Below are 11,417 nucleotides of genomic sequence, written 5' to 3' on the forward strand. Positions count from 1 at the left end.
TGCGTCGTCAGATTTATCCATATGTCTGCTCTTCTCTTACTCCCACATATTGACATTTTTTAACGTTTTATGCGACGTGCAGCAAGTGTATGTTAGCTTATGTCCCGCCGGTTCATATGTACGCATAACCTCCGAACCACGCAGCAGATTCGTTCTGAATGAATCTCGTCTCACATCGTCCCTCCCTAACATTTTCGTCTCGTTTTTATTCGTTGACGAAAATGTCAATAGATTTACGTCATAGTTTCTGTCATTCAAAAAGAGTTTTAGTTCGTTATCGTCCGTGAAAAAATGTCGTTGACGACAATTATGACGACAATTGTTCGTCAACGAAATTAACACTGCTAGGAAGTGATTATGATTTGAAATATTCATTGATGTGGAAATAATTGCTCAGTCAAGAATATGTGGAAATCATTAACAATCATTCACAAACTTTCAAAAGAAAAATACTCCCAAAAAGTATAATTCAGTTAATTTATTGTGCATGCATTGTTTAAATTATTTGTTAGAATTCTCAAAAACTTGGGTGTCAAGGAACATCATCAGTAGAAAAAACCTACATGTACAGTATGATTTTAATAATGTTACTATCACCTGTATTATTTAACAGTTAACATTGATTCCCTTCAAAGTACATTAGTTTTATCTAACATCATGTTGTGTCTGGTAATAAGTATAAAAGTGGCTTAATTTGTGTCGGTTAATCATCATGGCACTTCTGCATCCTGGCACATCCGGATCCCTGATGGCTGGCTGGCGGTTCTACTGCTTCAGCGGGATGAGAGACAAGAAGCCCACTGGCTGCTTTAATCTTTACGGGGTCAGGCGTTTGGGGTCACGGGGGAACATGGAGGTCTGACGTACATTATGTAGGCCGAGATAAAGCATGGTCACTCTCTCCAGACCTAAGAGATGGCAGACATTTAACATCATGCACTAGTACATAAAAGTATATAGCCTAGTATAAAAAAGTATGCTGAATAAAAGTATTCATTTCTTTCAATAAAATCTTAAATGACCCCAAACATTTGAACAGTAATTAATCTGTAGAATTAGACCGTTTCTAAACTACAAGATTGTAAAACATGTTTGTTACCTATGCCACCGCCGGCATGAGGAGGAGCTCCATAGCGGAACGAGTCAATGTAAGCCTTGATCTTCTCCAAGTCTGTAACACAGAGAACAAAATGTATCACCTACTACAAAAGAGACTTTAGAGTAGTCATTACTTACCATAAAGATTAAGTATAGAGTGTTGAAATTCAAATGCATTATGGTCACCCCACATGTAGATGTTCTGTATATTCTTGTTTATTAGAGCATCACGTTTTGAGCTTAGCAACTGTTAACAACTAACTCTTTAGGTTTTGTAAACACAGCTGTTGTGTTCCGTTGCTATAGTTACCGATGCTGTGGTGCATTGCTCTTTCAGTGAGCAGTTGGGCATCGTGGATTCTCTGAGCTCCAGACAGGATCTCCTCTCCTCTCATGAACATGTCATATGAGTTGGAGTATTTCTGCAGGAATAACATGTGGGGTTTGTTATGAACCATGTAGCCTCTAAATAAAAAGCGATGGATTTAGATCTATTAGGCTTTAAAACACTTACTGGGTTGTTAGGGTCAGGCATGGTGTAGAACGGCCTTACCGCCAAGGGGTATTTGTCCAGCACATAGAAGTCAGTGTCATACTAAAATAAACACAAAGCTGCGTTTAATTTACAAGCACCATATTCCGCTCATTTTTATAAACGTATTTTGTCCTGGTTTCAAGATTTCTGGAGCTAAAAACATAGATAATTTAGATTTACAGGGTCATTTCCAGCTTTCGCTGACCTTAAGCAAACAAAGTAAACAAAGGTGTCACAAACAGTCTTCAAAATGACCCATTATTTGTAGTTTCCATAAATTATCTGGGTGGACTGAAGAGGGAGCTTGAGAGCATTAGAGTATGTTTGCTCTTTTATTTCAAGAAGAATCTTAAAATGGGGTCGGTAAGATTTTATTTGATTTTATTTTTAAAAGAAAAAAATATATATTTTATTCCACAAAAATGCATTACATTATATAATTTTGTACCATCTATAATGTTAAAAATGTATTTCAAATAAACGCCGTTCTTTTGAACTTTCTATCCTGAAAAACAACGTATCAGAATTCCCACAAAAATATTAAGCAGTACAACTATTTTCAGTATTGATAAAAATAAGAAATGTTTCGTGAGCATTAAATCAGCATATTAGAATGATTGCTGAAGGATCTTGTGACACTGTGATATTTTAAAAGAACTGCTGCATTTTAATGAAATAAATGCAGCCTTAGTGAACATAAGAGTCTTCTTTCAAAAACATTTACAAAAAATCTTACTGACCATATATTATATTATACTATTTATGATGTTTAAAAGATGGCTTTTCACCTTCTCCTTCACAAGACGACCAAGCAGCTTTTCATTAGGTGTACTGAAGAAGAAGAAAAAAAAAAATGATTACAGATCTGTTATAAAACGCGTTACAGATTCCCTGTGTGTGCAATGTGGGAAATTCTACCAGAGAAAGCCACACTGACCTCAAATCTTCTTCATCCCCCATTTCCACCCCAGCAGCTTTGAGCATGGCCACTGCCTCCTTATACTCCAGTCTCAGCGTGGGTTCCAGGAACTTGAACGGCTCACTGGGGTACTGCTTATTCACAGTCTGGATCTCTGTCTGGAACCTGGGAGAGAATAAGTAGGTAGAACGGAGATTTGCATTAAATGTGGGCCCAAAATCCAATTAAAGGCTTCAAATAAAGTTTCTACAGTGATTCTCAAGGCTTCCATTAAAACATCTTAGTTTCATCATCCAAATGTAAACTATTTTCTACAGCATTAGTGGACAATGTTATATTTCTCAATGCTGGTCAGGTTGTTTGTGGTTATTGCATAAAACATTTATGAATTCCACATAAAGAGACTGCTGGGTCGGATTTCCATCTGTAAATAACATTTGCCACACAATGACATAGTAAACGACTTCAAGTATAAAGTATAAGACTTGCCGTATTATCCTGAGCACTAGATGGCATTGTATATCCTTGTTATTTTAAACCACATGAACACATTGGCATTTCTTTCACATGAATAAATGACGTAATTTTTTATGAATTTCAAGTGAAATTCCTGTGACTTTATTCTCATGTGATTTGCTTCTTATTAAAAGGAAATAGGACTTCACTAAAATTTTTGCAAATTTAAAGGGATGTTGAAGGAGTCACGTCCCTTACCGGTCACAAAGTCCCTTAAAGATCTGAACCATGGTGTCAGTAATGGAGTCCATGACCTCATGGTAATGGTAATTGAAAGCCATTTCAATATCCAGACCCACAAATTCGGTCAGATGGCGATGAGTGTTGGAGTCCTCAGCTCTGAACACTAGGAGAAACATTTGCATACTCAACTGTGAGATTTACATTCATAGTAGCATCAATATTTAAATGAAACCACTGGGCGATTAATTTTAAATGCATTACTATTGTTCACAGCTGACAAAAATTTCCCATCATGATGTAAATTCCAGAAGTTGACATTTTTGAAATACAAATGGCTTTGTTAGTGTTATTATAGTTAACCAAATCTAAAACTATGTCTTTGTTCATTTAAATAAAGCTGAAATAAAATATATATAAATATTAGACAAAAACTTACTTAAAAAAAACTGCTTTGACAACAACTGAAATAAAATAAATGTAAGTACTTAAAATGAGTAAAAATAAATAGCTAAATAGAAATTTTTAAAAAGCACATATCAAAATTACTAAACCGAATCTAAATTTAAAATGAAAACTGAAAATATAAAAATAAAAGCTATGCTAAAATAGCATATAAATAATTCCAAAACAACCCTGCTTTGTTAGCGATATCAGTTGTAGCTAAATTTCTAAAATGCAGCTATGTTCAAATTTCAGTGTCATCAAGTCAGTAAGATCATTAATAACGTCTTGCCCAGAATCAGACCAATGCACTTGTTTTGAACATTTCCAGAAAAAAAGAAAGAAAAAAAAGCTGTTTCTACAACGTGACTTTCCATCAGCAGAGGTCCCTGATGAGCTGTATTTTTCTGAAGTCTTCCGTCCCATGGCTCTGCTGAAAGTGTTTGATATTCTTGCTCTATTCAGTGTGCCGCACAGGAGGGATTTCTGTGCCTGCCAAATGCACCAAGAGTGCAATCTGTCTATTTATCCTGCAGTATGTCCTGATCTGCATACTGGCAGAGAGGAGATACTGGTGAAGGTGACCTCTCTACAGATAGACATATAAATACAGTGGCCAGATGCTTTCTAGGCCACAGTCTAGAGTATATGATTGTCTCTGGGTGTGGAACAGATACTCAGATTTCTTGCTGTCCACCTTAGGGATGACCTGAGGATGGGAACAGCATATAGAAGGGGAAAAAAAGAGACAGGAGGGTGTATTTTCATGCTTTACCTGGTCCGACACAGAAGACTTTGTCAAAGTCAGCGCAAATGCACATCTGCTTGTAGAGCTGAGGAGACTGGGCCAGGTACGCACTGGTTTTAAAGTAGGAGACGGTGAAGACATTTGCTCCACCCTCACTGGCAGCTGTGAAAAACACACAAAGACATATGCACTGTGATCATGGGTATTATTTTGTCCGCAGATGTGAGGACAGAGAAGTGCTAATAATTCTCATGGTAAGTATGGTCATCATAAGAACATGATGTTCTACAGGGAACGTGGAGTTGGGTGTGGGCACCGGATGTCATGCGGTTTTACTGAAAGAACACAGTGTTGATCTGTTGCGGGTGGCAGATCACACCAAAGGCGGCAAAGTTTAAATTTGAAATGCGTCACAAAGGCATTTTCTGATTGGCTGGTCGGGCTACAGAGGAAATGAAAGTAACTGTTTTCCTTAACAGCGAAAACCACATAAACACAACGGGGGGTTTTGCTGAGAGAAAGTGTTGTAACACCACCAAGACCTTTACTGACGTAATACCTAGTCTTTAAAATCATTGGTGGACTAAAAAAGAAGCATATTTAAGTGGCGGTTGAAGTAGTTGAGCTACATTATTTTTGCGCTCAACTTCCATCACCTAACAGCATCCTGATCAACAAGCAATGAATCATTCAATAATAAAAGTTAAAGTATTAGGCAAACAGAAGTAGTAACACAGATAACAAACATATTAATTAAATGGAATACAAGTTGTTTTTGTGTGTGCACGGGGGATATTTGTTTTTTATGAGATTTTTATAAGAAATATTTTTTAATAAATTAATAAATCATTTCTTTCACATTTCCTCCTGTCATTACAAGTCATTATTTCATTATACCACTAAAACGGAAGCTCCTTTCTGCCTCAAAGTAAAACTAAATAAATAAAAATGTAACTGTGACCTTACACCTCACAATGCAACTTTATATTTCGATTTGTCTCATTTTAAACTTTATTTCACAATTGTTTATTTTTTATTTTTAAGTCAAAAACAGTCTTCCATGCAAAAATTAAATGTTTTGAAATGATTAATTATGATTTATACTATCAAGCTCCAAAAAGGACAAAAGTTTGGGGTCGGTATGTTTTTTTAAAAAATATTTTTGAAAGAAGTCTCTAATGTTCACAAAGGCTACATTTATTTGATCAAACATACAGTAAAACAGTTATATTGTGAATTATTATTACAGTTTTTAAAAAACTGTTTTCTATTTGAATATATTTTAAAATGTAATTTATTCCTGTGATGGCAAAGCTGAATTTTCAGCAGCCAGTACTCCAGTGTCACATGATCCTTAATATTTCTGTGGAAACTCTTGATATTTTTTCAGGATTCTTTGATGAATAGAAAGAGCTGACAAAGCAATCAATTTGCACAGTTTTGAGTCGAGTCAACAGAAGCAGGCCCTGAACTCTTCGCAAAGACAGCTGTGCTCATGAATCCCAGCAGATCCGATAGCTCTTGGTGTACCCACCATCTCAAGAGTCCTATCAGTGACTGGAGACATATCTCCTTAATAAACACCACTTTTTCTTCAGCCAGTGTTTTGACAGTGTCGCTGCCTTTTTTTTTACCTCAGAAAATGAAAAAAGTATCAATCCTTGAAATTGAAATTTTTTGAGACTGAAGATGCTGAGAAGGAACAATAAACTAAATTGGACAGCGTGAGCAGGAAATCATTCAGAAGGCTCAGTGTGTGAGGACAGAGATAAGACCTGTGCTACTCCGTCCCTGCCGTCATGAATACAGATACTCCAGTGTGAACATGGAGACAAGATCATTTGCCTCATGTCATCTCAAATATTCTGTAAGGTTGAAGTCACAATGTAACAGAAGTAGCGACAGATCTTTTCTTCAATATTGTGACGTAAATCCAAATGAAATGGATTATCGGTTATGGATTATAGATTACTGAATATGAGTTTACAGTCAACTGTAAGAAAAGGGCGGGGTTTAAACTGACTAACTGATTGGAGAAGTCTGGCCTAAATCACCAGAAAGAAGTCTGTCTTGAAGATAAAGTCATGATATTTTGATTATGAAGAAAAATATGAAACATGCATGGATGAATCGTGGCATTCAAAAGACATTTAACTGCCATAATGTGGCATATTTATGCACAAAACGGAATATTCAGCCCGGCCTTCATTTCATCAGTGGAAATGTAGTTTCAGAGGTGCATGAAGTTTTGAGAAGACATGATGAAAACAGATCATGCTAATAAATCAACCAGTGAATTCAGTGAGAACCAATCTGTAAATGAATTGCACAGTGGCTCAAAAGAAAGATTCAACTCACTGACTCGAGTGGTTGTGAAAATAACGTCTACATTTCAATCTGTTCCTCACATGCTTGTAATATAGTGCACAAGTCGTATGGACTACTTATATTGTGCCATTATTTGTGCTTGCTGCTTGATCTAGTCACTACATGGTCATTTTCAAAAAATATTCCTCAAAATTCTCCTTTTTTGTTTCACTGTAAGTAAATAAATAGTGAACTATTCTGACATTGAGATGTGAACAAAAGAAAAGAGATGAAGTGCACTTGGAGATGGCCGTACCAGAGATGATTTTGGGGGTCTGGATCTCCACAAAACCCTTGTTGATGAGCGTGTCTCTGAAGAGCTGGCATATGCCTGACTGCAGCCTGAAGATGGCCTGGCTGGTCGTGGTCTGTGAGGGAAGATGCATGGGTTAGTAAACAAGTTATGTAACCAGTTTGTTTGGGTGTGCTAGGGACTGATGTCAGCACTTCTCTTTTCATGCAGTTTAACACCTGGAAACCTCTGCTTTTCACTTTGCACTGTGAAGGTTTTGTAAGTATCTCTGTAAGAGTTCCGGAGAACACATAATTCTAGATCTCAAAAGAGCTCTTTTTATAATGTTCTAATAAAATCTCTCTGGCAACAGAATATATTCTGGTCATTTTTGTCAGAGATACAAATAAATTAGGTCCTCTTCACAGGACCAAAGGGACAGAGCACTTGCAAAATCAATCTTCAGCAACAATCAGACCACCTGATTCCTTTGGTCTCAAACAAAAAAGCTTTCTCAGCCTGAATTTCCCATGTATCAGATGCCTCCCTGATGAACCGTGATATGGGCCACGTTTCCTCTTTCTTCATGACATACAGAGAGCTCGCATAAATCCTAGAGAAATAATCAGCTTCTATTTCAATATTTCAAGGACCTTGTTTATTGGATTTGATTCAGTTAGGATAGACTCACTTTTTTGCAGACAAGACTTCACTGTAATAGAATAACATTTAGATTTCTGTGGAGATTTATGATAATTAGATCTACCCTGGTTCCATGTTTGTAGTTTTATAACCACATTATAAACATCCAAAACTCCCTAAGGGGGATATTAGACCTGTAAATAACACATAAATCATGCTGTTCCAAAACCTAGTGAGCAGTCTGTACTGCCTATATAGGCAGCCACCTTCCAAGGGAGCATTCTAATGAAATATAACCAATTTGATAAACAGCAACTCTGCAGACAGCTCTATAACACACATGTGCATAAACTGGACTGGTATCAAAACACCTGTTTTTGCGTGATTTGAGATGAAGGGGATAAATTTATGATGCCGTTATTGTCAGATTTTATTGCTGCTTTTAAATCTATTATTGCCATGCAGTCCTGACAAACAGTTTAGAGTTTCTGGTCTTGAAGCAGATAAGAGTTGTACTTACTGTAAATGGGTTTTAATCAAGATAGCTACCGAATGAAGTGACTTTGGTTTGAACTTAGCAAAATAAATACCTAGCAGACATAGATAATGGGTAAAATAGGTCATTATTAATTAGTTGGAACTATTATGACTATTATCAGTTTTCAGTACTGAAAATAAGTACACAGTAAGTTTGGGGTCGGTAAGATTTTTTTAAGCCCGCATTTATTTGATCAAAAGTACAGTAAAAACAGTAATATTGTGACATATTATTACAATTAAAAAAAACTGTTTTCAATGTTAATATATATTTTAAAATATAAATTATTCCTGTGATGCAAAGCTGAATTTTGAGAATCATTACTCCAGTTTTCAGTGTCATGTGATCCTTCAGAAATCATTCGAATATGCTGATTTGATGCTCAAGAAACAATTCTTATGATCACCAATGTTGAAAACAGTTGTGCTGCTTAATATTTTTGTGGAAACCGTGATACTTTTTGGAAATGTTATACCAAAATTCAAAAGAACAGCATTTTTTTCTTTACTGTCATTTGTTTTTATCAATTTATTGCCCCCTTGCTGAATAAAAGCACTTACTAAGTAAACTTACTGACCCCAAACTTTTAAACCTGTTTCCCCAGTCACAGTGCATTCTGGTATTGCCCTCTTTGCAAAACATAAGTTATTCTGTCAAAACAAAATATCTTAGAAGGAAGTATCATCTTGCTGCCTTTCCTTTTGGAAAACTTCCACATCTAAGTAGACAGCCAAAAATAAAAAAATCTATATTATCATTAGGGGCTTAATTTGAGATGAGTTCCTACAGCTTTTGACTAATGAATGTGAGGAGTTTTAAAAATCATTAAATAGAGACTGCACTCACTAACAGCAAATTTCTATTGATTAAATAAATCTGAATGCAACTACAAAAATTTAAGACTTCATATAAACATGGAAAAATAAAAACATAATTTTACTATTCCATTTCATTTCCAGGTCACAGCCATGGGAACACTGAAGGAATTAAATGTTTTATTTTTTTAAATAACAGTAATTGTGTAATAATTTATTACTTTAAAGTCATGCAGTAAATATAATATAAACAGGACTTCCTCTTATTAACCTGCTAATAAATATCAAAAAGTCAACATATTAAGACAGTCTGTCTATATTCTTAGTGCAGATCATGATAACCCGGCGCCGGGGGTGCGCTGCGAGGACATTTAAGTGATTGGTCTTGTGAAGCGGAGTGGTTGTACAGTTAATATGCAAAGCTGTTATCAGCAGAGTGTGTAAACATGCAGGTTTCAGTTGGCGTCTTCACACGTCTCTCACTGGGGACGTGTAGAAAGGAGCTGCATGCGTCACTCTAGTGCTCGCAAGGCTGCAGTGAGAACCGAAGAGGTGCAAAAAGCTGTTATCCTGTGGTTTGTCTCCCCCGCCTCACACTCTCAGATTTCTACATTCACTTTCTGGAAGTTCCCAAAAATGAGCCGCTCTCTCGGAGCAAGGTGCACTGTGGCAGTCCTATAGCACTGCTAGATTTCAATCTCATTTGGTGTGAAAAAAAAACAAAAAACACAAAGTGTGTGTGTGTGTGTGTGGGTGCGTGACACGGAGGCATTTCATTATGGCAAAGCTAAGCCTGCTACCGCTGGAAACTGTTTATTGCTTTGCTGTTCACTAAAATGAAAGTGTGAAGGCAGGCCAGGTCTGTTCACACAGAAACATTGTCTCAGAAACAGGTGCTCTCACAAAGAACAGGCGGCCAATCGCAGCGCTCGAGTCCCACAACCACATCACGGCTTCATAAATCTGAACAATACACTCATTTGGGATTCTCCTTTATTTCAGAATCTTATCACTTTTTTCATGCTGCACAATATCAGGAAGTCAGGGAGGACAAAGCAAGGAGGTCTATACAGTAGAAACTTAAGAAAGCTATCCATAAGCATGTGGCGCTGTGCAGGCTGATTGGCATCTGACTTGAAGCAGTGCATGCCATTTAGAAATTGTGTCCGAATTGAGATGGCGCCAACGCCACGTCACTGTGACGTATGCCAACAAAATACTGCAAAAGCGATTTTAGAGCAGCCAGCTGGCTCATTCTGAGCAGTTTCTCCAAAGCGGCTACACAAGCTCTGATGACGACACAAGTTGTTTGATTGGCTGGATTCACAAATGACAACGATCACGTTTGTTTCTTGTTTATTCTGAAATGCCATCTAATGCTTACAAATCTTTTCATGTAACGTTTCATGCTATCAAAATAAAACTGGTAAAATATACAGACCCCACTTTATTGGTATTTAAATAATATATGCTTACGTTGAACTTTATTCTTGTACATACATGCGCTATATTAAGTAGTACATAAAGTATTAAATGAATATAGTTTCTGTCACTACATGAAAACGTCTGAAACTCCTCAGCTGCAGCTGAAGTCGAACCTACCTATAGACATTAGTCAGGATAGTGCCATATTTAATTTTTGCAAGGAATTAAATCTGCTGTAAAGGACAGAAGTACAGTGTGTTTGATGGATTGTTCAGCTGACGAAACGTCTTTCAGAGAAAAAAAAACATTCAGTATACACACAACTCTATAAAACCATTTTGAAAGTTGCAAGTTGTGACAATTATAAGATCTAGGACAGTCGTTCTCAATTCCAGTCCTCGCCTACCACCGTTCTGCATATTTTGCACATCTTATTTAACACATCTGATTCAGATAACCAGCTCGCTAGAAGAGAACTGTTTTCCGATTGAAATGGTCCCTACACAGTGTTCATTGCTCCCTACTCTCTGAGCACGGCAAATCTATTGAAGTTTACTTCACTTCGGAACATTCATTCGGGAATTTGTGCTACACCACTGCCTGCAGCGTCTTCACACTCAGACGAAACTTACTAGAGAAGTGTGAAGTGTGACATAATATACATAATATACCTCTGTAAATAAATACAATTTAAAAACACATCTCGCGCACTTATACATATACACTCCCTTACACGACATACGCACGACCGGAAGGAGCGGAAGCGGTCGACTGTGTCATAATAAAAGCTCCGCTGCTTTCGAGCCATGTGTCGCGCTCGTTCAGCGGCCTCGTTTCACTTCGACGGCTTTCAGCCTCACCCTGCTTCATTCTACTACGTTAATAAATCATTAGCTCATCCATGAACATGATTTCTGCCCGAGTCCAGTCGGATTGCATCGGCTGTGGGGATGAAGAC

The 11,417-nt window shown here is 37.0% G+C and overlaps 1 protein-coding gene across 1 annotated transcript in view; it reads right to left on the reverse strand.

The window, feature by feature from the left end:
- Positions 1–476: 476 nt before the first annotated feature.
- The window catches only part of dars1 (aspartyl-tRNA synthetase 1), a 29,246-nt gene continuing 18,305 nt past the window's right edge, over positions 477–11,417 (reverse strand). Inside the window, exons 9-18 of the mRNA XM_016509688.1 lie at positions 7,277–7,328; positions 7,064–7,175; positions 4,468–4,602; positions 3,267–3,414; positions 2,571–2,717; positions 2,422–2,464; positions 1,613–1,693; positions 1,409–1,520; positions 1,100–1,171; positions 477–908 (exon numbers count right to left, since the gene is read on the reverse strand). Of these exons, the coding sequence (XP_016365174.1) occupies positions 817–908; positions 1,100–1,171; positions 1,409–1,520; positions 1,613–1,693; positions 2,422–2,464; positions 2,571–2,717; positions 3,267–3,414; positions 4,468–4,602; positions 7,064–7,175; positions 7,277–7,328 (994 nt within the window). The 3' untranslated portion in view covers positions 477–816. The remainder of the gene's footprint in view (positions 909–1,099; positions 1,172–1,408; positions 1,521–1,612; positions 1,694–2,421; positions 2,465–2,570; positions 2,718–3,266; positions 3,415–4,467; positions 4,603–7,063; positions 7,176–7,276; positions 7,329–11,417) is intronic.

This window comes from Sinocyclocheilus rhinocerous, unplaced genomic scaffold, assembly GCF_001515625.1.
Source record: "Sinocyclocheilus rhinocerous isolate Xijiao unplaced genomic scaffold, SAMN03320098_v1.1 scaffold3341, whole genome shotgun sequence".
Taxonomy (NCBI): domain Eukaryota; kingdom Metazoa; phylum Chordata; class Actinopteri; order Cypriniformes; family Cyprinidae; genus Sinocyclocheilus; species Sinocyclocheilus rhinocerous.